Below are 21,831 nucleotides of genomic sequence, written 5' to 3'. Positions count from 1 at the left end.
TGTGGGGGCTGTGGGCCCTGACTGCAGCTGGGGGATGCTCTGTTCCCAGGGGCTGGGAGCTAGAGGCCCCCTTTCCAACCCCCCTCCCCACCCAGAGCCAGGAGAGTCTCAGGGTGCCTTTGCAAGACTCTTCGCCCTCCCATGGCCTGGCCCAGGCTCAGAGAGAGCACAGATCCCCCTTGTTTCCGCAAGAAAATAGAGGCACAGAGAGCGCCACAGTCCCTCCTCTGTTACCCGGCTGGCTGTGCTGGAGCAAGCGGGCAGAGGGCTCTGTGCAAAGATCCTGCTCTGTTCCCACCCTGCCCAGGGGGGAGCTCCCAAGCACGGTCCCTTCCATCGCCCTTTTAGACAAACCAAGACACCATCTGAGCCCACCCAGGCAGAGGAGCCATCCCTGGAGGGCACATCTTCTGGAGAGCCATGCAGGGGGAGGGCAGTGGCCGTGACAAGCCATCCACAAATGAATCCTGCAACCCCAAATACAACCCTGCCCTGGTGACATGGCCATTTGCTCAGAGCTTTGGACAAAAAACATCTTCTGAGCTGAAGTGCCCACCTGGTACAGGGAGAGGGCAGGGTCTTGGCTGCAGGTCCAGATCCAGCAGGAGGGTCCCTGGTAGAGCAAAGAGCACTTGGGGCAGCACAGTGCACCAGGATGAGCCTCTGTGTGTGTGTGTGTTTTCATCTTTTGATCCCATTTTTTGAATGTTTTGGGCCAACCAGATGCTGCTGCTGAGTCCTTGTCTGCTCCTGCTGTCGAAGAGCCCCTTGGCTGCTATGTGGGGCAGCGAGTGGCAACGGGAAGGGACAGTCCTGGGGCAGGAGGATCAGCCCCCACCTGGGAGAGCAGCCGAGGCAGAGCAGCTGCTTGAAAGGGGACGGGGAGAGGGTCTGCTTAGCTAGGGCATGTGGGGGTCCATGGGGCCCTCACCTCTGTCCTGGGCGAGGTCTCCTGCTTGCCCAGCTTTTACAAGGAGGGATGTAACCCCAAAACATCACCAGGGGTGTTCTTTGCGCTAAAGCCTCCGCCACTGCCTCTCCTTGTCCAGGAATTCAAAAGCAAAGCTGAGCGTGGTTTCCACGCTCCTACAGGAGAGGACCCGATCCCGGGTTTTGCAGGGGTGGCTGCCTAGGTGGGAAGCTTGCTCCAGAGCAGGGCCTGGAGGTGGGAAGTGTTTGCCATCTGCTGGAGACCTTCCCCATTGCAGGGGCAGCAGGTCCAGCTGTAGCATTGCGCCGAGCCCAGCGTGCAGCCCTGGGGGTGACCGACCGCCTTGTGCTGGCTGCTGGTGCCAAGAGCAGTTGGGGGAAAGGCTGGTCTCTCCCAAGGACGTGGCAAGCTTGCTTTGCTTCTGTGTTACGAGACAGCCTTTGGCTGCCAGAGCGCGATCACTGAGGAAGGGTGTGTGTGACTTGGGGTGTGCAGGGTTGTGTGAAGGGCCCCTGCGCTTGCTGCAGGAGAGTGTGGGTAGTGCATGAGGCAGGGGCTGAGGGAGGCATGGGCTGCAGATCTGGAGAGCCAGTCTATCCTTTATGGTATGGCAAAACCCAACATTCACCAGTGCTCTTGTGGAACATTGTCTTTGTTTCCTAGATTCCTGAAATCCTACAGTCTGACTTGCAGATGTGACATGCAAAGTAACGACTTTACAGCCAGTAAGGTTATAAAGAAGGTATGTTTATTCAGCGCTGGGTGCACGGGGGATCGCTCCTCCACAAACGTGCGCACCTTGGAGCGAAAAGCAGCTCCTTTTTTATAGTGTAAAATGTTTACATATTCATTATAATCCTGAGAACAGGGAGAGATATTACAATTAGTTTTGAGAATTCATTATCATAAATCCCACCCCAAGTTTCTCCCCATTGCGTCTGCACAGTGGTTCCTGGTGGTCTTGGGTGGGGGTCTCCAGGATGAAGATTGAAGATGCCTCCTCTTCCTCTCGTGACTTTTCACCCAATTAGGTCTTTTCAGCATGTCAATTTAGAATTCCTTGAATCCTCGTTCCTTATCTTGGGACTCAGTAGTTGGAGCCCCTCCCTTCTCTCAAGAGCCCGTCCTGCTGAGAGCTTATCCTGCTGAGAGCCCACCCTGCTGAGAGCCCTGCATCTATTTTGTTAAAGTTTCTCACTTCAACAGGTACTTCCAGCTGAAGACAACAGGAGGCAGACTATGTAAGTACAAAGCACCTCGTAATGCTAAGTGCTCAGAAATGTCAGGTCCTGGGTGTCTCAGAGCTAACACCCAAGCGTTTTTTCCTCTTAGTTTCTCTGAACCTCAGCTGCTGTAGCTAAAACAGTCACGCAGTGCTATAGCTGCTGGGCAAACCCTGCTCAGCTCCAGGCAGGTTGGTGCTCAGTGCTGAGGGCATCTTCAGGGAAACAAAGGTATATACGCTGTAATTTGGCAAAGGCAGCCTGCATCTCTCCTTGGAAGTACTACCAAATTTGTGTGAGGGCCACATCTTGACATGGCAGCTAGCTACCTCCTGCTCATCAGGCTCTTGGTCCAAAAGTGAGACTTTTCTAGGTGCCCCAAATTGGTCTTGGAAAATTGCACAAACTGCAGCAATATATTTCTGCCTTGCTGTGTGCTTAGAAACTGTTGGTGTCTTTCTGCTGACATTTACCAAAAATATTCATCTGGAGGCCTATCCTGATATATAAATATTCAGTCCAGGCATTTCAATGCAATTTCACAAGCTACTGTATAGACCTTACAGTCCTGTAGCACCAGTTTTTGTGGGGAATCAAATAGGAGCAATCCCAGAGGATGCAGACTAAGGGTCCATCTAGCCCAGCCTTAATACCTCCAGATGCGGCCACAGCAGACCCCTTGAAGAGAAAGGCCAATATTTGTGCTGCCTCCATTGAGGGCACTCCCTGCCTCCAGCCATTCTAATTTTACAAATCTTGAGCTTATTGCTTTGAAATCCAAGCCCTGACTCAGACACATGGAAATTTCCTTGCAATCGCCATGTCCCTTGACAAGGAGCTCCTCATTAGGAAGAGCTCTTTCCTTCTGTTCATTTTGAACCTGGCTCTTGCCAGCTTCATTTGATAGTCCATGGTTCTTGCTTTGGGAGAGACAGTAAATAATCACTGTTTCTCCCTCTTTCTAGGCCACTCATCATTTTGCAGACCTCAGTTCCCATTCTGGAAGGTCTCGATTCCTCTGGAAAATACCTCCTCTGAGACCTTGCTTGTCATTCTTGGAGCTGCACCACCCTGCAATCACTGTCTTCCACTGGTCTGTTTCCAGCTCAGTGCTCCCAGTTAAAACCAGAGTTTCTCGCATCAGCGATCAGGCAGCTCCCAGGGGCACTGTGATACTGTGATCCCCCGTACATGACTCCAACCTAAGAGCCGGTGTGCTGGAGCGGGCTGCCTTCAGGGCTAAGAAAATACTTCCTCCTGCATCCCAAATCTGTTCTGGTGATGGATCCAAAGATACCATGTGTGGTTTCTATTGAAAGCTGAAACACACCATAAGGCAGAGGTTTTACAGCCTCCATAAATAGCTACTATTTAGGATGTATGATATGGAGGAGTTTTAGAAATCAAAATATTTAGAGATTTGCATTATTTGTCTTGGCAGGAAAGAGCAGCCAAGACTGAAACACAAAATCTTCCTTCAAGGAAGGAACAGAGTGGAGGAAAACAGTGAATAGGGAGAATAACAGAGGTGTCAAAACCTCCAAGAATTCCTTTTGCAATGAATGGAAGCAGGAAACACAGCCCGGTATGTCTGAAAGGAGAGAGATTTCATTGAAAATGTCTAGGCACATTTGTCGTCCTGATAGAAAATATTGATTTTTCAGAACAAATCTTGACATTTCCATCAAACCTGTATTTGAATATTGCAAGAACATCCAGAACATTCAGCTAAAAGCAGCTCCAAGCTGGGCTGTGTTGGTGTGAGCTGCATCAGCAAGGATATCTCCACCTCATTCCCCAGCCTGTTCTCCTCCTCTCAGTTTTATTCTAGTCTCTGTGTGGGGATGTGTAACAGGAACGTTGGGATTGGTCTGAACGGGGAATGTGTGCAAATCCTGGGTCTGAATGCACTGGGAGCAGGGGAATGACAGGTAGATGTTGGTGGCATCTAGGTTAGCAGGTCATCGGTGCATCATGATCATCTCATCTCGTCTCAGTCTGATCTCAGTCTCAGCTCTCCATGTGGTTTCCCAGTCTGCCACTCGGCCAGATCTTTCTCCAAGCCTGTTTCTAGCACCCCCAGCCTCAATCTGCCGTCTGTTGCCTCAGGCAGGGGTGTCAGTCTTGGTCTGTTATCTTGGGCATGTCAAGCTGTCACGTCTCTTGTCTCGGGCAACGTGTCCGTCAGTCAGCATGGCCAGCAACATTGGGACAGGGGAGTACAAGGGGGCCTGCACCCTCCCTGCATACACCTTGCTTCACCCACACCTTAACCAGCATCCCTGAGCAGCAGCTGGGGGAAAAACGTGCCCAGAGCTGGGGGAAGTGTGGGTGCAGGGTGAGGGGAGTCGCTTATGGCTAGGCTGGAGGTGCCTTATGGCTGAGCTGGGCACAGGGATGGAGGGGAGCTGGGACACCTGGGCAGACACAGATGGACACACATCATGGAAAGAGCTGGAACGGGGAGGAGGGGGAGTGCAGAGGTGGATTTGGGAGTGGGGCTTGGCACACCTTCCTTCCTGGCCCTGCTGCTGGTGGTGCTGACATCCCATGCTGGGTGTGCTGCAACCTGCCTGGTCCCATCCTGGCAGCTCCCCGAGACAGCTGCTCTCCTGACACTCCCTGCTAGATTCAGTTAGACGCTTCAGGCAAGATGAGCAACTCCTGACTGCTCAAGGGATGGACCAGCAGCAGGCTGACACCTCCCTAGCTCCACTCTGTGCAGGTTGGGAGTGAGTGGATCCAGTCCAGGACATCACTGGTGGGGCTTCATGCCCCTCCCTGGAGGTGCAAGTTTTCATTCCAGAATCTGATTGGCCTCTGGAGCATGGGACAAGGGAAATTATAGAGCAGGCAGGATTCCAGATGAATCCTGAGATCCTCAGCTGTTTGGAGCAGTGTACTGTGAGTGCTCTGCTGCAGGGGAGTAAAGCCTCAGCCTTGATTCAGGCTGTCTTGATTCACTCCCTGGGAGTTTAACCCCTCAGTGTGGTCTGGGATAGCAGCAATCCCAGCAGTGGGGAGAGATGCAAAAAAGCGAATGGATATGCCAGGTCCTTCCCTGCTGCAAAGGCAAAGCTGGGGACTGAGCTACAACCGCAGAAGAGAAACTGCAGGCTGTGGGCTGGGTGGAGACATTCTTCTTGCTGTGTGATGGGGGATCCCTGTCCCTGCCAAGGAAGCGTCTTTCCGAAAGCCCCCCTGGCAGCGTGTGCCCAGGGCTCTGCGGGCAGACCCTCCCCACGTGCCTGCTCTTCTGGCTTGTAGAGCAGGAGCAAGACACCCACCTGTGGTCTCACCCTGGCTCATTTCTGTTCATGCTTAGTAACACAGTGTTTTAGTGAAACAAAAGGCTCTGTGTAAAACAAATCCTGCAGTGCCACTTAGTCCATGCTTTCTAGCAAGTCTGGCTCACTTTTTCAAAGAGTTCAGTCTATGGAGATGTGGTGATGGTGTGCATCATGCCCTGGAGCACTTGGGAGCCTCAGGTCTGGAATCAGCTCTCCTTCAGCCAGCCCAGGGCATCTCTTCATTTCCTTTCTAGTTCTTCTGGGTTCCTACAAGGCCACCGCTTTGGGCAGTAGTTTCTATTTTGTAATCATCCTTCTCTGTAGAGGAGCTACGTCCCTTTCTTCACTGGACCGTCATGAAAGGCAGCCTGCTCATGTGACTTTCCCACTGTGGCTGTTGTTGTCCAGCACCCAGACACATTCACTCGCACCATGAAGACCTCTGCTCTCCTGAGGCATTTCCAACAGTTTTTCTGCCATTCCTGTCCCAAATAACATGAGCAAACCCAGTAAATCTCTTCTGTATGTGTCTGTGGCTGTGGGGACAATGATGAAGCAATGTCAGGAGGGTGTTGATTTTACATTGCTGGAACCAAATAAGCATCTAAGCCAACTGTGCTGTGCCAACACGGTCATGAGCTTCTAAAGCTCTTTGAAAACATTAACGGCCAATTCTCATGTCCGTGGATAACACAGTGCTATTTTAGCTGTCACTGGTATTTGTGAAACTGCAATGTAGCGACAGAACCAGTTTTCTAATGGCTTGCTGCAAGTGATGGAAGAGGAGCCCATACCTGGGATGGCACCGTGCTCTGCCCTCTGCTCTGCACACTTCCCCCAGCGCTGAGGCTGCCTGGCTCCCACAGAGAAAGCCCCCGTCTCCTTGGGGCAGTGCTGCAGGCAGGGCAGAGCGTGGCTGCTGTGTGCTCGCCAACCTGCCAGGTGGGCAGCTGGGGAGAAGGTCTCCCTGCTCCTGTTGCTGTGGGAGAAGTGAATTGTCCCCAGTTTGTCTGTGGTGCAAATATTCTAGGAAACACGAGTGTGTGGCAGCCACGGTCATTCTCCATCCATTGCCATCATGCAACTTCTAGGCAAGTGGTCCAACTAATAAACTTCTGAATCGCTACTTCTAGGTTGTCTAGAGAGTCCTTTGGTTGGGGGAAAGGAAAAGGGAACTCATACCCTGTTCTCTATCATTTCATGGTATCATATCATTATATAATATGCCACGTCAGGGCACTACCCTCCCTGGGGCTCTGGGCACTTCCTTCCTTGGGACTACGCAGTACTCTTGGCTTAGCACTTTTTCCATTGTGTCATGTCTTTCAGCAATGCTTCCGGCAGTGTCTCCCGCTATAAAGTGGGCTCAGCCCAGGGATCCCACACCAGGCACAGCAAGGGCACTCTGCAGCAGTCTAGCCTGACTCCTACAATTTACCTCCACCCAGCAGAAGCATGAAGACCTCCACATCTGCCCTTGCTATACTTTTTGTGGCTTCCCTCTGCTGCCAGGTCTTCTCTTCTCCAAGTGAGTCCAAGCTCTGCTCTCTGAGCAGCTCTCTTCTATTTCTTTCTGCTGTATAAGTCTAGTAATGCTTGGCAGCTCTCCCTTCCAAGCATCTGCTGCAGGAAAGGAGAGGCACGTCTTGCTACTCTTTGGCTTCTTGGGGGAAGAATGGCTGTGGTGGGACCCCACAGTAGGAGCAGCACCTCCTCCAGCAGAGACCTCGTGATTTTCTGACCCTGCTCCTCCGCACTAGTGCTTTTCCTGGTCTGGTTTAATCAGAAAACTTAACTTCTCTTCCAGCTTCTGTCAACCTTTCTGGCCGCTGCTGCGTCCAATACAGCACCAAACCACTTCCCTCAAGCCGCGTGGTGATGTATGAGCACACAGGCAGCCACTGCCCCCAGCTAGCTGTGATGTGAGTAGATCTCTTGCCCAAATCCTGGGGGGGTCCTGCTCCACTGAAGGGTGGCAGTGCCAGGAAACCATACATCTCACCCCATCCTGGCAAGGGAAAACACCAGGCTGGGCTCTCCTGTGTTAGAAGAACAGCCTGGAAACATCTGAGGCCCATCCCACATCTCAGGCTGGCAGTTTCTGGACCTCCCTACTAGATTTGAGCCAAAAGAGGTTCTGCTGGTCACCCCCATCATGCCCAGATAGCAGGACCCAGGCAGGACAGTGTCCCAGCTGGAGTAGGCATACTGGGAGTCTTGCTGCAGAGCAAGACACCTGTAATGACATTAATCCAACCCCGCAGCCCTTATTTCCCATTCTACAGCTGTTCTGTAGGGGCTGTTCTGCAGCTGTAGAGGTGTCTGGTTTGGTGGGGTTCACCAGTGGAAAGGAGCAGGTGGTCCTCCCCCCTCCCCTCCCCTCCCCTCCCCTCCCCTCCCCTCCCCTCCCTCTCTCCCTCCCCTCCAATAACTGGATTTCCTTCTGCAGATTTACCACACATGCAGGCAAGATGGTCTGTGGCAAACCTGGTGATAAGTGGGTCCAGGACATCGTGAATCGCCAAAAGGACAAGGCGAGCAGTGGATGAGCAGTGCCCTGCTCCCTCTAAGCATCGCCTCTGAGAGGACCTTCTCTCGTGGGAACCTCCAAGACATGTCTGTTTTTTCTTATTGCCTGAGAATTTGGCAGACTATTTAATACAGTGTTTAGCTCTTTTATTTAAGGTTATGCAAAAGTATTTTTAATTTATTTGTCATTTTCAGTGAAACTTTTCTTTCTAATTTGTACTGATTGTGCTGAAGTTATTTTGTGTAATAAAAAGGAGCAAAACCTGTAGCTTCTCCCCCTGGTTCTCAGAATGTTTCACGGAAGCTGTGGTGGGCAGCAGTGGCTAGGAGGGGGTCCAGGATGACACTAGATGGGTCTCTGGGGTGGTGGGGTACCTTCTGACTACCCCCAGCCCCTCCGTGCTGCACACCCCCTGCACGGTGGAACAGTGCTCGTCCTGCCTGCTCCCGGCAGGGCTCTGGGCAACTGCCTGTACCTCCCACCCCTCCCTCCAGGCTGTGCATGAGCCCTGCCCCAGGAGATACCCTAGAGTCTGTGGCTCTTTGCAGGGGGTGGGTGTCACGGGGGAGGTTTTGGCGTGAGTGGTGGCATGGGCAGGTGTGGGGGTCATGGAGCTCAGCCAGAGCCTTTGGGCAGCCCGCGAGCAGGCAGTGGGCAGGCAGCGGGCAGGCAGCGGGCAGGCAGTGGGCAGGCAGTGCTGGGGCTCCCACTGCGCGGCTCAGTAAACACCACAGTTGATGCCACCTCCTCTGCCATCCCAGTGCCCGAGGTTATCTATGGTCACAGATTATTTCTGGCACTTCCTAATTTGTCCCGCACGGTTTTCCTTTCACTTTGACGGGCCAGTTGGCTGGTGCCATGCTCCTCCCCCAGCTGCCGCGGAAGCTCCCGCCATCGGTGCTGCTGAGGCCGGCAGCAACTCCGGGCTTATTGTGGCACTGCCGGTACTGCCTAGCGCTGAGGCTACTGCAACCGCACCTGCCTGCAAGCCTGCCTGTGCTGGTTGACTCTGGAGGACGTGCCCGGTGAGGCCACCCAGCCGTGGAGGCCACCATGGCCCTGGCAGGTGCCCTGGAGCAGCTGCAGGAAGAGGCCATCTGCCCCATCTGCCTGGAGTACATGAGCGACCCTGTCAGCATCGACTGCGGGCACAACTTCTGCCGGGGCTGCATCGCCAAGCACTGCCAGGAGAAGGGTCTCTGGGGTGATGGCCCCTTCTCCTGCCCACAGTGCCGGGCCTCCTGCCACCGCAGTGGCTTCCGACCCAACAGGCAGCTGGCCAACATTGTGGAGAGCATCCGGCAGCTGGGGCTGAGGGGTGGTCTGGGGCCGGAGCCAGGGCCGGGGACCCCTCTCTGTGCCCAGCACGACGAGCGCCTCAAGCTCTTCTGCGAGGAGGATGAGGAGGCCATCTGTGTGGTGTGCCGGGAGTCTCTGCACCACCGCTCGCACACCGTCTACCCCATCGAGGAGGCTGCGCAGGTGTACAAGGTAGGGGAGGTTGGGGTGCCGGGGGTCCCCGTTCTGCCCTGATGCACCCTGGGCACACCCAGTGCCAGGGGGATCAGCCGCCAGCACCCCACCACCCAACAGCCCCGTCAGTACTGCCTGGAAAGCAGAGGAGGGGCAGAGGGGGGCCTGGAAAGCAGAGATGGTGGCACCCACCCAGCTGCTCTCATTGCAGGGATGAGGCAGAACCTGCTGGCTCCCAAACTGTGGAGGCACCCAGGCTCACCCCTGTCCGTCCAGGCGCACAGAGGCAGCCTGGCTTCCTCTCCCTCTGCGACCCCCCCAGAGAAGGGGGGTGAGTCCTGCCCTGGGGACGTTTCGCCTGGGTGGAGGGGTGCACCCAAGCCCTATGACCCAGTGATGCTCTTGGCAGCACGCCACCAGCCACCATGCACCCCAGTGGTGCAGCGAGCAGTCACTTTATTCTCCAAAACCTCAATAATGAGAAAAATATGGGGAAAACCCAAGGAGAGAGGAGAGGGTTAATGCTGCGAGCAGAGTGAAGAGCACAGCTGCTGGGTTCGGGTGCCAGGGCTGGCACTGCCTGGCGCGGGGTCACTGCCACCGTCCCTGGCTGCCCGCTGGCACCGGCGGTCCCAGGGCAGAGGGTCCCGGCTGAGCTGTGCTGCTTGGTGGCTGCTGCTGGGGTGAGCTGAGCTCATTTCTTCCCTTTTCAGTTCAAACTCCAGCAGTCCCTGGAGCATATCTCGAAGGAAGTGGAAGACGTGAAGAAGCGTGAATCAGTGGAAAGGATGAAAACCCAGGAGTGCAAGGCAGGTGCCTGGCTTAATTCTTAAAGAATAAGCTTCAGATATATCCACAGTTATGATCTTGTCTGGGGCTGTGAATTTGGGATAGTCCTCAGGGTGGGACTTGTCCCCGTGTCCTGCTGTTGTGTGGAAGACTGATGCTGGAATCCAGGCTCTATGCTGCTCTATAAAAAAATTAAAAAGCTTTGCAAAGAAATGCTTTGCAAAAAGCAGCACGCCAGCTCCACTGAATCCACGGGGGCTTGTGTACTGGTTAAACAAATAGACACTGGTTATTTTTGATGTGCCTTTTGTTTTACAAGGTGTGCTTGAGTTACAAGCCAGGCGTGAGCCGTACATATTGCTTCACAGCAACAGGAACCAGAAGTGTTTTCATTAAGAAAAAGAAAAGCTGAGTTACTGCACTTCTGCCTGACTCCAGGCAGTTCCTGGGGAGATGAGATGCCAGCAGACAGCCCATTTCACGTCCCTCCGGGGTGGAAGCTGGAAAGTAAAAGTAACTGCAGAAAACGAAAACTGCTGGGCTGAGTTACCCAGCCCCGAGCTGGAGCTGATGATTAATCGGCTTTGACAGGAAAAACAGGTTTCTCTGGACTCCCCTGGTTATTTGCTCAGCTCCCCTGCCTGCTCACGGCAGCCTGGCCAAGTGGGTGGCAGGTTTTGGGGTGCCCCCGTGGGCCTGCTGTCCCACCCAGGGCTGGGCTGGGGCTAGGATGTGACAGAGCTGTGTCTCTCACTCCCTGCCTGCCTGAGTCAGGGCTCCAGGGCCACGGCTCAACTGCCACCAGCTTCCTCCAGGCTCAGCAGCTGGTTGCACTTTTTTTAGCAAAAAGGAAAAAAATGCCCCTTGAGAACGGTGGGGCGGGAGGGGCTGTGACTATCCTGGCTTATCAAGCCTTTGTGACTCATGTCCAAGAAATCATGTGCTTGGATATAAATGCAGTTCAGTTTCCTTTTGTTTATCTTCCAGATTTTAAGGTTTCATGGTCCTGACTAACCTCAGCGTGTTTTCCTGGTGCTTCAGGTTTCAAGCAAAGTGCCAGTTTTTAGGGTTCAGGTGAAAAAGCCTAAAGCACTGGCAGACCCTGCCTGTAGCTGCCGTAGTGAGAGCTCTCAGACACCCGGGGAGTCCTCCCTGGCTCCCCTTTTCCATCCCTCCCCAGCCCCAGGGCTTCTTCCACCTCTTTCCCATTGCTGTGGGGTTTTCCAGACACGGGGCATTTCCTCCAGGCTGCCTGAGCAACGGACTAGCCTGAACCTAGCTGGAGAGGGGAGTTGTATCACAACTAATAAAAATGTACCCTGGAACCTGATGGCATCTTGCACTGAGCAGCCCCCCCAGTCTTCCTGTGCTGCATCATTAGACATCTGAGGTCCAGCTGAGCAGAAATGCCCCGGGCAACGTCCTGCTGCTGGTCAAGTGAGGATGTGGAGTGGGAACTCAGGCGAGGTGAAAGCACAGCAGTTAGCCTCTGGCTGTTTTTTTAAATAAATGTGCTTATCAAAAGAATGTGGTGGTTTCCCAGGCCCTGATGCCTGTATGGATGCTGGAGAATCCGGCTCTGTCTCTGCTGCCTTGCTACTGTTGCTTGGCTTCACCCCATCTATCTTCTTATCACAAGGAGACAGTGAAGAAAAAGCGGGAGAGAATTGTGAGCGAGTTTGGGAAGCTGCATCGGCTGCTGGCCGACGAGGAGAAGCTGCTCCTCCAGAAGCTGGAGGAAGAGGAAAAGCGGATTCTGCTGATGATCAGTGAAAACCTGGCCAGGCTGGTGGAGCAGAAGTCCTTGCTGGAGGAGCTGATCCTGGAGATAAAGGAGAAGACCCAGCAGCCGGCTGACAGGCTACTCAAGGTCAGGCTATGCCACCAGCCCCAGTAGCTCAGCCTTGATGCTGTTGCCATCTGGGCAGGTGGCTGGGGCCAGGCTGACTGGTGGGCACGAGGCTCCGGAGCCTCATAACTAGAATGGTTTTTCTCTTCTCCTTCTAGGACATGAAAAGCATCCTGAGCAGGTAGGTACCCGTGCTCATTCCTCCTACTGTCCTGGCTGCCTCCAGGCTCCGAGTGAGATGTTCATGTCTGCTCCATGCCAGTCACCCCCTGTCCTCCTTGCTCAGTGTCTGGTTTGATCCTCCCTGAGGCTGACAAAGGAGGGACTGAGACCAGCGGGGGCTGGAGAAGATACACCATCCTCTTCTTCCAGTGCCCCAGAGCCAAGGTTTTGTCTGGCTGTGTGGTGTCTGAGATGTGTCCCCTCCTAAGGGACATGCTACCTGGGTCACCTTCCTCCTTCCTTCTTTCCCAGGGACTGGCACTGCCACTCCCCACATCATTTAGCTCTGGTCCCACTGGGCTTGCTGATAAGCAAGCAGTTATCCCTAGTGCTCTTCACAGCCGGAGAGCTCAGGAGATGCATCTGTGCAGCCAAGAGAAGGGCATTAAACCTGTCCCCAGCAGGAGACACTGTGCTGTGGGCTCTGGATACAGTCCATGGGCATTGCTGTCCTTGCAGGTGTGATGGGGTAAAGTTCCAGTCCCCCAAGCCTGTGTCTGTGACCCTGAAGGAAAACTACAGCATCCCTGAGCACTGCCTGGGCATGAGGGACATGCTGAAGAAGTTCAAAGGTAAGGCTTTTGTGCCAGCTCCTGGCACATCTGGGCTCTGGTCCTGCCCTCCCCTTCAATACCCTGGGGCATGGGGAGGTTTTTTCAAGCTTTGCCCTGCTGGTCCCAGTTTGTGTACTGATGAGTTTCATGGTGGTTCATGGTGGGGAGACCTTCCTCGTTCTGGTTCTGGATAGGTTGTGAGGTGACCCTGAAGCCTAGGAGGTCTCTCAGGATTTTCAGACTCCGTGTTGCCCACAGACTCTTGCTTTCAGTGTTGGCTGTTTCTGGAAGCTGTGCTGGAGGCTGTGGAGCCACCCTCCTTCTGTTCCTGCTCTGCAGCCAGATGCCAGATATTCTGATGTGCTTTATAGTTAACATAAATTTGTGTATTGCACTTCCCCGCTGCTGGGCAGTGCTGGGAGCTGGGCAAAGCCACGGGCACAAGCCAGTAAATGGAGGAGGTAGGAAGAGCAGGAATTGCCCAGCATCTGGGCTGCAGACATCCGCTTGTGTCTGCACCTGCAGACCCCTGAAGCCCCATCTGTCCTTCCACCCTTCTCTCGCTCCAGTGGATGTGACTCTGGACCTTGAGACAGCGCACCCTGAGCTCATCCTGTCTGAGGACCGCAAGAGCGTGCGGCGTGGGGGCAAGAAGCTGCTTCTGTCCCTGTTTGACAACCCCAAGAGGTTCAGCACTGTGCCGGTGGTGCTGGGGAGTCAGGTCTTCTTCTCAGGCCGCAGCTACTGGGAGGTGCAGGTGGGAGACAAGCCCGAATGGGGCTTGGGGCTGTGCCGGGAGTCTGCCAGCCGGAAAGGCAACATCCTCTTCTCCCCAAACCATGGCTACTGGGTGCTGCGGCTGCAAAATGGGGGCAACTACGAGGCCCTCACCTCGCCCATCTCCCCGCTGACCCTGAGTGTGAGACCCCGCCGCATCGGGATCTTCCTGGACTACGAGGCAGGAGAAATCTCCTTTTACAATGTGAGCGACCGCTCCCACATTTACACCTTCACTGACAAGTTTTCAGGGAACCTCCGGCCTCTCTTTTTCCTGGGTAACTTTTTGGGGGGCAGAAATGCAGAGCCCTTGGTGATCTCCTGGGTCAGGGACACGCAGGATAGCGGGTGCATCATCCTGTGACAGTGGCTGCTCTAGCTTCTCACCAGCGGACAGGGACCTGGGAGCCTGACCAGCTCCTCCTGCGAGCAGGAGGGTGATGCTGTGGCAGTACCAAGGAAATATCTGTGTGTCTTGGTGAGAGACATGGCCAGGTCCCCACGTGCTCCTGGCTGCCAGAGGGTGACCTGCTGAGTGTGACACCTCCTGCATGCCATGCCCATGCTGGGAAGGGCACTTTGCAGTGGGGACATGCCATAACCCTCTGTGCTGCCAACAGGGACAGGGGATCCCACTGACCATGACTGCCCTGCCACTCACCTCACAGGCTGCTGGAGAAGGCTATGCACCCAGCCTGCCCCGTAGTGCTGATTTTGGTGTGACATGTACTGGAACAAGGCAATAAAGGGTTGATTTGGGCAGCCTTGTGCGGTTAGCAGTGTGGTTTTGTTGTGCGTCCATCCCTGCTCGATAGCCCCAGCCATTGCACAACATCTCAGAGGACAAAGGGTGCTGGTGGACCTGGTCCTCTCTGGCCCAGAGAGGGTCCTCGAGAGGCCCCGCTGTGGCCTCAGTGGGACACCACAGGAAGCCGGACACCCACCAGGCAGGGATTCAGTAGCAGCAGCAGCTGCCTGTGTGGTTGGCCACGCTTCAGTCTTGCGGTGCTGGGGCCTGGGGTGAAGGTGAGGGGACACCTGTATGGGTGTGGGTGTCCCTGGGCTGCTCTCTCTCATCCTCTGGTGGGGACATCACCTCCTGGTCTGGTGGCTCCAGCCCCTCCGCCTCCCCTCACAAGCCCCATGAGTGGGAAATCTCCAGGAGTGGGAAGTGGTACGCTGCCCACCCCTGGATGGGGGCACTTTGGGGGCTGGAAAACCCAGGGAAAGAAAAATAACCCAGCCTCTGATGTGTGTCCAAAGGTCTCTATTAGTCTCTTCATCCCCTGAGACATCCCTTCTCCTCCAGGCTGTATTGCTGCCCCAGCCTCTTGCCTCAAGCAATCTACCACAGTGTTGCTGGAGGAAAAGCTCTCAGGTCCTTAAGCTCAGCTGTGGCATCAGCCAGTTCTACTCATCTAAACCAAAGCTCCGGTGGTCCTCGGGGCCGGGAGGCAGGAGACACTGCCCTGGGGGCAGAGGGGGTGGAGGCGATGCAGCAGCCATGGACCGCCAGCTGGAGCAGCTGTGGAGTGTGCCCTTCAGACAAAAATAATGAAGCCGCTTAATTTAAAGACAGATTCAATTCAAATAAAATGAGATTTGGTAAAATCTTAAATGCTCAGCACAGTTTCTCTGGGGATGTCCTGGATGGTGCTTTAGGAGTCTCCTAGTGAAAAATGACGCTGGACCTGAGATAGCATTTCCTCTTGGCTGAGTTTTGTTGTGTTTTGGGGAGTCCCACCCTCCTCCCTTACAGGGGGAGTTTATGGAGCCTGAGAAGATAAGAAAGGACATCAACACTGAGGTCTTGAGAGAGGGCTGGAAGCAGAGGCAGTTGTGCGGGGGAGTGGTGAGGACAGCCAGGGAAACCTGTTGTGCAGGGGTTTAGGCTGGGAAGGGACCAGGCAAAACGTCACCGAGCCAGGGGCGGGAGGAAGTGGTGGGATGGAAATTGTCCAGAAAGAAAAAGTAATCTGACCGTGGCAGGGTGACAGATGAGTGGCACTTGCTGCGGTGCTGGAGAGACAAAAAGTGTTTCCAGAAGAGGTAGGAGGAAGTGCAACAGTTCGAAGATCTTGCAAATAGGGAGAAGAAATGAACAGAAAGGATGTGAACTCACCCCGATGCAGCATCCTAAGCGTTCCTAGAAATCATGACTCTGCCTCTCCCAGGAAGGAGAGTAAAGGTTGAAGACATGAGATAGCTCTGAATATGTTGTAAAATTTTCTATCTGGTGGAGTCTCCGTATCACCTGCAACTATGAAACCACCCTGAGATGCCCAGACTGGCTGGCAATGGGCAACTAGAGAAAAGCCAGGAGCACTGGGACCTGCTGACTTAAAGCTAAAGCTGTTCCTAAATGTATTTGCAAGCAGGTTTTCTGTTTAAGTCAAGTCAAGCTTGCCCCTGTCCTCAGTGGAAATGCATTTATTGCCTGGCTCTGGCCTCCACACAGGTCCTGCCCAGCAAGGACCAGGTCCTGCTCGGACCACCACCTCAGCCATGAGGAATGGCTGCACGGCACAGCATGGTCCAACCTGAGCACGTGGGGCTTCCCACAACCGCTCCCGCTCCCCAGCTCCAAGCAAGCTGGTGGCCCTCACACGACGTCATAAGGCTATTTATTACCAAAGGGGCTGACCTGTATGTGCCAGGCTAATTGCAGTCACACCATTTCTATCTGATTTGCATATGCTGAAGAAAGATGGGCATATACATATAATATGTAGGGACATTTTATGTTGAGACATTCTCTTGCCGTGGTGAGTCCCAGGACTGATCTGCTCAAGGTGTCTGATTTTACCGACGGCAGTAATCCCCCAGGATACCACGTCTAGCAGAACAGCTGTGGGTTGGGGTTGGGTGATCAGGGAACTGTTTATCTGAGCGATCAGTAGATTAATGTCACATTTCCAGGCTTTGGGTCCTGGGGCAGTTTGGTCACCCAGAAGCACTGACAGCATCCCCTGTTAAAGATTCTCCGCAGCAAAATTTACAGACCTGCAGTTTCGGAAATGTGTATTCTTAACAAATGTTAACATCTTTCTTTCTCTTTTAGCATAGTGGAAAATGTTTTGTCATCTTAGAGAAATGTGAGTAGTCATCTGTGTCTTTCTAAGAACTGAGCAGAAATGTTCTTTTGGGTCTTTGTTACCACATCTGCCTTCTGCTGGCTGTTACAGGAAAGGTGATGGCCGGGCACCATTTCTGCCTTCTTAAGCCCTAGAAGACTGGGATATATCGGTACTTTAGGCAGACACTACTTTTGTATGCAGCCTGAAACACCATCCACTTTTACATGCCTTTTTTGGATGCTGGTCCCCCAGAAGAGACGCACTCCCTCCTCTTGGTGACTCTGGGAAGAGCTGTTTCTGGTGGAGGACTGGTCCTCCCCTCCCTGCAGTGAGCCAGGGCTCTGGTCCCTGGGATGGTGAGGAAGGCACAGAACTGGCACTTCTGAGTGCACAGGCATTTTGACTTCAGGGTGCCTAATTCCTCTCTGAAAAAGTGGAGATGTAAAAGCCATCAGATCATGAACCTTGATGGTCATAGGGCTGTATCTCAATCAGCAAAGCCCAGCTTCTCCTCCTGTGCAATGCTGGACTCTGACCTCCAACTCCCCCCTGGCTGTCGTTACACCTCAAAATGCCTACGGACACACCAGGGTGATATAAACAACAAATATATAAAGATGTGCATGTATATTATAATAATTATGTTACTCTTATCATAGTAATGATTTTATTTTTGTCGACAGCTAGGCTTTCCCAGAGTGTTCATTAAAAATATTTACTTTTATATCGATCACACAAAATATTCAGTAAATACCACACTCTGCTTTTGGGATGAGTCTCTCTTTCAGTAGTTTACAAATTCTGAAACCCTTGACACCATTACTCTTGTCTTGGTCTGAATCCAAAGGAAAACCCCTCCAAGCCACCCTGCTCTTGGGTCCCAGACTCCCCTTTCTCTTAATCTGTTGCCTTGGGCTTAGTGCCCTCTGCTCCTTGCGTTCTCCTGCCCCGTCTCCAGTGGGTGCTCCTTGAGCACGCCACAGGGCTGTTTCTGGGAGGGACGAGCATCATGATTAGCTCCTGAGATGCACACATGAGCACCAGGGCATCCCGGGGCTCCTCCAAGGGTTGCACGGTGTGAGGGTTTTCTCGCATCGCTCAGCTCTAGCAGCAAGGTCAGCCTCAAACAGCTGCATCAATGTATATGGCAAATACATCCCCCACTCTGGACAGGGTAATCCCTGGGTGCAGATTAGACCTAATGACAACATGGGTACTGCAGCCCCTGCCTGTTCCTGCTCTGCGCCACCTTCCTGCACTCCTCTTCCTCCTCCTTTGCAAAATGTGGCAGCTCTGGAGATCACCAGGGATGCCTTCTCCATGCACACGCTGCTGCTGGTGGACTTTGGAGGCAGTTGCCAGCTGCTGGCCGCCTTTGCCTTGCTCGTGCAGGCTTCATTCACACCTCTGTGCCTGGGGGTGTGGATTACCAAGCACGCTGTATCCCTCACATGCACTTTGAGGGCTCCTCTGAGCTGTCACACGTAGGTGGGTGTAAGATTAAGAAAGACATGAGCAATTCAGGACTCCCTGCAGGCTCCCAGAATAGTGGTGAGGAGTTAGCTGAGGTACCCAGGGTAGGTGTCTGCTGTGGGTGGCTTGAATGTGACCCGGGTGTTAAGGACATTGGCGTGTGGGGTTGTTTGCAACAGGCTCAAACAGTGCATGGGCTGGATGGTGCTCGCCGGCTGACCCTGCACTCTGGTTCTTCGACAAGAAGCCCCAAGGGTCTGGGACTGCTCCCAGTGCCACAGACAGATGGGGCTTCTAACCAGGAGGGACCGTGGTGGCTCAAGCCATTTTGGGATGACCCCGTTGCAAGTCTCCCCACTCCTGTCCTCTGCTCCTGGTGTTCTCTGAAGCAGGGGCAGCTCTGGGCACCCAGCTTTGTGCCAGTATCAGTCATTGGGTGGAGCTACTGGGCTCTGGAACTCAGATAGGGCCTAACTGGTACCCAGTGGCCAAGGTGTCCTCGCTCTAGCATGGCCACGATGAGCCCTGCTCTGGGCGCTGGCCCTGGGGCATGCAGTGGCCGTGAGGTCAGAGCTGTGACCAAAGCCACTGCCCTCACATGCAGGAGCACCTCCTTGTCACCAAGGCACAGCCGCCTTTGTGGTGTCCACCCGAACCCCCCAGCCATGGGCTCCCTCCCTGCAGCGTCTTGGGAAGGGGGCTCTGGTCCTGTTTCAGCCCCCTCCTCACCAGATGCTATTTTAAGCTGGATGCAGTCAGCACTGTAGAGGGATGACTGGTGGATTACACACTGCCCTGTGGGCTGAGGAGTTGGTGGCTGCAGTTCGTGAAGTGATGAGGCCTCTGACATAACCGATATGTTCATTTCTCTCCCAAACTCACCCACATCCCCCTGGTCCCTTCCAGCCCCACCTGAGGCTCCTCTCACTGCACGGCTCCCACCAAATCTCTGCCTGTGTCTGCACCACTCCCCAGGAGCTCCCTTCCTGCTCTGCTCCCCTGTGTCTCACTGATGTTCATGTTTGTCCTCCCAAATTCACTATGTAAACACTGTGGGGTGAGCTGAGTGCAGGCAGATCTCTGGCCTGAGCCTTTTTTGTTCAGCTGCCCTATAGACACTAGAGGTCCAGGCAGGAGGAACCCAGACCCTTGTAGTTCACCCAACAGCGTGTGCCCAGAGCTGATCAGAGCAACCCAAATGCCATCAGTGGTGTGGGCTCCATCTCTTCCATCTCCAGTGGAAGATCAGCCCCAGGGCTGCCGTGGAGATATCTTCTTGTGGGTCAGATCCTGCCCTGGGACTGGGGTCTGGCAGGGTGATTGCAGGGGCACACCACATCTCTGGATAGGCATCCCCAGAGATGGGCAGGTTTTGGAGGCACAGAGAAAAAAGTACTTTTTCTTGTAAGAGGGTCATATCTGCTAAGCCTCATGTCCCAGCTAAATGAGAGTTTAATGAAATAGTAGTGGAATATATTTTTTTCATTCTCTGCTCTGGGAATAACTGATCCATTTTAGATGCAGCTCTCAGAAAACTTTCCCTGAAACACCCAGCATGTTAAACTGTGGCCCCTAAAGGAAACATCTTGATTGATTCTAATGGGGCCAGCGGTAGAATTTAACTAGCTGCCAGTAGTCATAATGAGTAGTGATTAAATACCTTATGAAAGGAGTGACCCAAGATACCTGAATGTAATCTATGCCCTTCTCACACCTCCTCCTTCATGGTTTTTATCTTCCTATTGTGCAAAACGGGATGTTCAGATAGGGAAAGCTTGTGGGGGTTTTGACAACATAGAGAAGGGAGTAAGGAACATGTTCCCTCTGTTAGAGTTTCAGCTATTGTCATTGCAAATAACTGTAATAGAGGCAAAGACAGAAGGTTCTTACAAAAATATTTATTTCTCAAAATTTAAATTAAATATTACATCAAAAATACAGTTAATTAAATACAGAAAATTTAACCTGAGCATGAGTCTTCATTTAAAAAAATACATCTATTAAATAATATTCTTATTCGTCTGGAGTTATTGCACCTGATCCCTCCTCTATAAAAAAAATTAAATAACAAAACACTAAAGTCAGATTCGGGAACATTTTCAATTTCTCAGCTAGCTTTAAGTGACACTGACGCATTTCTGACAGAGCCGGCAGCTGGCCGTGGCTCCCTCGTCCCGGCAGTCCAGGGACACCGGGTGGCAGGGTCTGTCCTGGGACCTCAGTTCAGCTCCAGCTCGTTCATGTACTGCCTGACCCAGCCCTCATCAGGGTTAGCGCAGACTTCACGGCCCCTCCTTGTGACAAACCTGTGGGGCACAGAGAGGTCAGTTTTTGGAGGGAGAGAGCTGCATGGGCAGGAGCTCTGCCCCAAACCCAGCCTATCGCAAGCATCAGCAGAGTTTGGACATGCAATGTCCATGCTCATCGTATCGAGCAGCCACCAGTTAGTCTGCAAAACAGTGGAGCAGGACTGGTGTGAGCCCCCTGTGTGCTGAGCCCATGGGGCATCAGCTTGCCCCTCTTGTCCCCCCATCCTCCCGTCCCCTGCGGCCAGCCGCCATCCCCTGTATTTTGAGAAGAAGTCTTTCCGTCTCTGGATGCTCAGCCCAAATGGAAATCCCACCACCGCCCCGGAGGAGAGGACTTACACCACGGCTGGCTGGGAGCACTGGCTGTTGGTCTCATAGTACTCCACCACGAAGCTGCGGGGCAGCTGCCGGGAGGTGTAGGTGAAGCAGCAGGAGGTCGGTGGGTCAGAACCAACTGTGAAGGGCAAAGATGTTTGTCAGCTGTGGCAAGGGATGGGGAGCAGGTGTAAGGAGCTGGGACCACAGACCCCTGGGTCTGGGCAGCGGAGGGGATGGGGAGGAAGAACAGAAAAGATGAGGTCTGTTTTCTCCTTCCTTGGATTCTTTCTCTTTTGGGTTCACCCATAGCTGGCACTGACATGGCCCGTGCTGTGCTCTGAGCTGCGCCTGTCCCACAGCAGGAGAGCCCCAATGGCCCTGGAGCACCTGCATCCGATCCTCCTGATCCAACACAGGAAGGGACCCAGGGGTGGAAAAGCTGGCAGAAGGGACTCTGCCCCAGCAGCAACATCTCTCCTGTCCCCATTTAGAGAGAAGGGGAAGAGTCCAGACTTACTCGGTGCAGCGGAGGTCTGGTAGCAGCAGGCAGCGATGAGAACGGCAAGGGCAGCCACAAACATCTTCATGTCAGCTGAGAAGCGGTGGCCGGAGCTGAAGCAGGCAAGTGGAGCTTGAAAGCCTCTTTTCTGTTTGATGGTGAGACATTGAGCAGCTCCTCAATTTATGGGGTGAGGGTGTCCATGGAGCAGTTTGCGTAGGCATGGCGGAATTTCCCCCAGAGGAGAGATTGCTTGTGGTGTAGTCTCATGATGAAATGGAGCAGTGGCCCCAGGCCCGGAAGGGTGAAACTCCCCCCTTGATTCAGTGCCTCCCCAGTGACACAGGATATGAAACAATCACCACTGCTATTTCTGATACTTTCATGCATGTCCCATAGTAAGAAGTTCCCCTGTGGTGGTTCCTTTATTTGTCAATAGCCGCCTGTTACCCAACTTGCCCAAGCAGCTTGGAGGAGAGAGTGCATCTTTCTAAGAGCTGTGCAAATAGGTGGAAGA

General features: G+C 53.5%; 3 protein-coding genes across 4 annotated transcripts; 2 read left to right on the top strand and 1 right to left on the bottom strand.

Annotated features, from left to right (window-relative positions):
* Positions 1-6,836: 6,836 nt before the first annotated feature.
* LOC141968440 (C-C motif chemokine 13-like) lies at positions 6,837-8,241 on the top strand. The gene is made up of 3 exons (XM_074923120.1): positions 6,837-6,972; positions 7,252-7,366; positions 7,894-8,241. Exons 1-3 carry the CDS (start codon positions 6,900-6,902, stop codon positions 7,991-7,993), a joined length of 288 nt encoding a protein of 95 aa, XP_074779221.1. The 5' UTR covers positions 6,837-6,899; the 3' UTR covers positions 7,994-8,241.
* A 695-nt stretch (positions 8,242-8,936) lies between these two features.
* LOC141968286 (E3 ubiquitin-protein ligase TRIM39-like) lies at positions 8,937-14,372 on the top strand. Its single transcript, XM_074922807.1, has 6 exons — positions 8,937-9,465; positions 10,161-10,256; positions 11,876-12,106; positions 12,244-12,266; positions 12,767-12,879; positions 13,431-14,372. The coding sequence occupies exons 1-6, from the start codon at positions 9,028-9,030 to the stop codon at positions 14,000-14,002; spliced, it is 1,473 nt and encodes a 490-aa protein (XP_074778908.1). The 5' UTR covers positions 8,937-9,027; the 3' UTR covers positions 14,003-14,372.
* A 5,787-nt stretch (positions 14,373-20,159) lies between these two features.
* LOC141968310 (C-C motif chemokine 4 homolog) lies at positions 20,160-21,452 on the bottom strand. Of its 2 annotated transcripts, none has more exons than XM_074922858.1 (3): positions 21,333-21,452; positions 20,837-20,951; positions 20,160-20,494 (listed from the first exon to the last, which is right to left on the bottom strand). In XM_074922858.1, the coding sequence occupies exons 1-3, from the start codon at positions 21,400-21,402 to the stop codon at positions 20,407-20,409; spliced, it is 273 nt and encodes a 90-aa protein (XP_074778959.1). In that variant the 5' UTR covers positions 21,403-21,452; the 3' UTR covers positions 20,160-20,406. The 2 variants fall into 2 exon arrangements, with proteins under 2 accessions (XP_074778959.1, XP_074778960.1); XM_074922859.1 differs by having other exon boundaries at positions 20,160-20,479.
* Between the last annotated feature and the right edge of the window lie 379 nt (positions 21,453-21,831).

Source organism: Athene noctua, chromosome 19 (genome assembly GCF_965140245.1).
Source record: "Athene noctua chromosome 19, bAthNoc1.hap1.1, whole genome shotgun sequence".
Lineage (NCBI taxonomy): Eukaryota > Metazoa > Chordata > Aves > Strigiformes > Strigidae > Athene > Athene noctua.
This window is presented reverse-complemented; position numbering and strand designations above follow the sequence as displayed.

Bases quoted from the DNA above. Each gene is read 5' to 3' on its own strand.
- LOC141968440 (XM_074923120.1), top strand. From the start codon at position 6,900: ATGAAGACCTCCACATCTGCCCTTGCTATACTTTTTGTGGCTTCCCTC. The intron at 6,973-7,251 runs GTGAGTCCAAGC...CTTCTCTTCCAG, and splicing joins CCAGGTCTTCTCTTCTCCAA to CTTCTGTCAACCTTTCTGGC. The intron at 7,367-7,893 runs GTGAGTAGATCT...TTCCTTCTGCAG, and splicing joins TGCCCCCAGCTAGCTGTGAT to ATTTACCACACATGCAGGCA.
- LOC141968286 (XM_074922807.1), top strand. From the start codon at position 9,028: ATGGCCCTGGCAGGTGCCCTGGAGCAGCTGCAGGAAGAGGCCATCTGC. The intron at 12,107-12,243 runs GTCAGGCTATGC...TTCTCCTTCTAG, and splicing joins CGGCTGACAGGCTACTCAAG to GACATGAAAAGCATCCTGAG. The intron at 12,880-13,430 runs GTAAGGCTTTTG...CTCTCGCTCCAG, and splicing joins CATGCTGAAGAAGTTCAAAG to TGGATGTGACTCTGGACCTT.
- LOC141968310 (XM_074922858.1), bottom strand. From the start codon at position 21,402: ATGAAGATGTTTGTGGCTGCCCTTGCCGTTCTCATCGCTGCCTGCTGC. The intron at 20,952-21,332 runs GTAAGTCTGGAC...TGCCCTTCACAG, and splicing joins CCAGACCTCCGCTGCACCGA to TTGGTTCTGACCCACCGACC. The intron at 20,495-20,836 runs GTAAGTCCTCTC...TGTGCCCCACAG, and splicing joins TGCTCCCAGCCAGCCGTGGT to GTTTGTCACAAGGAGGGGCC.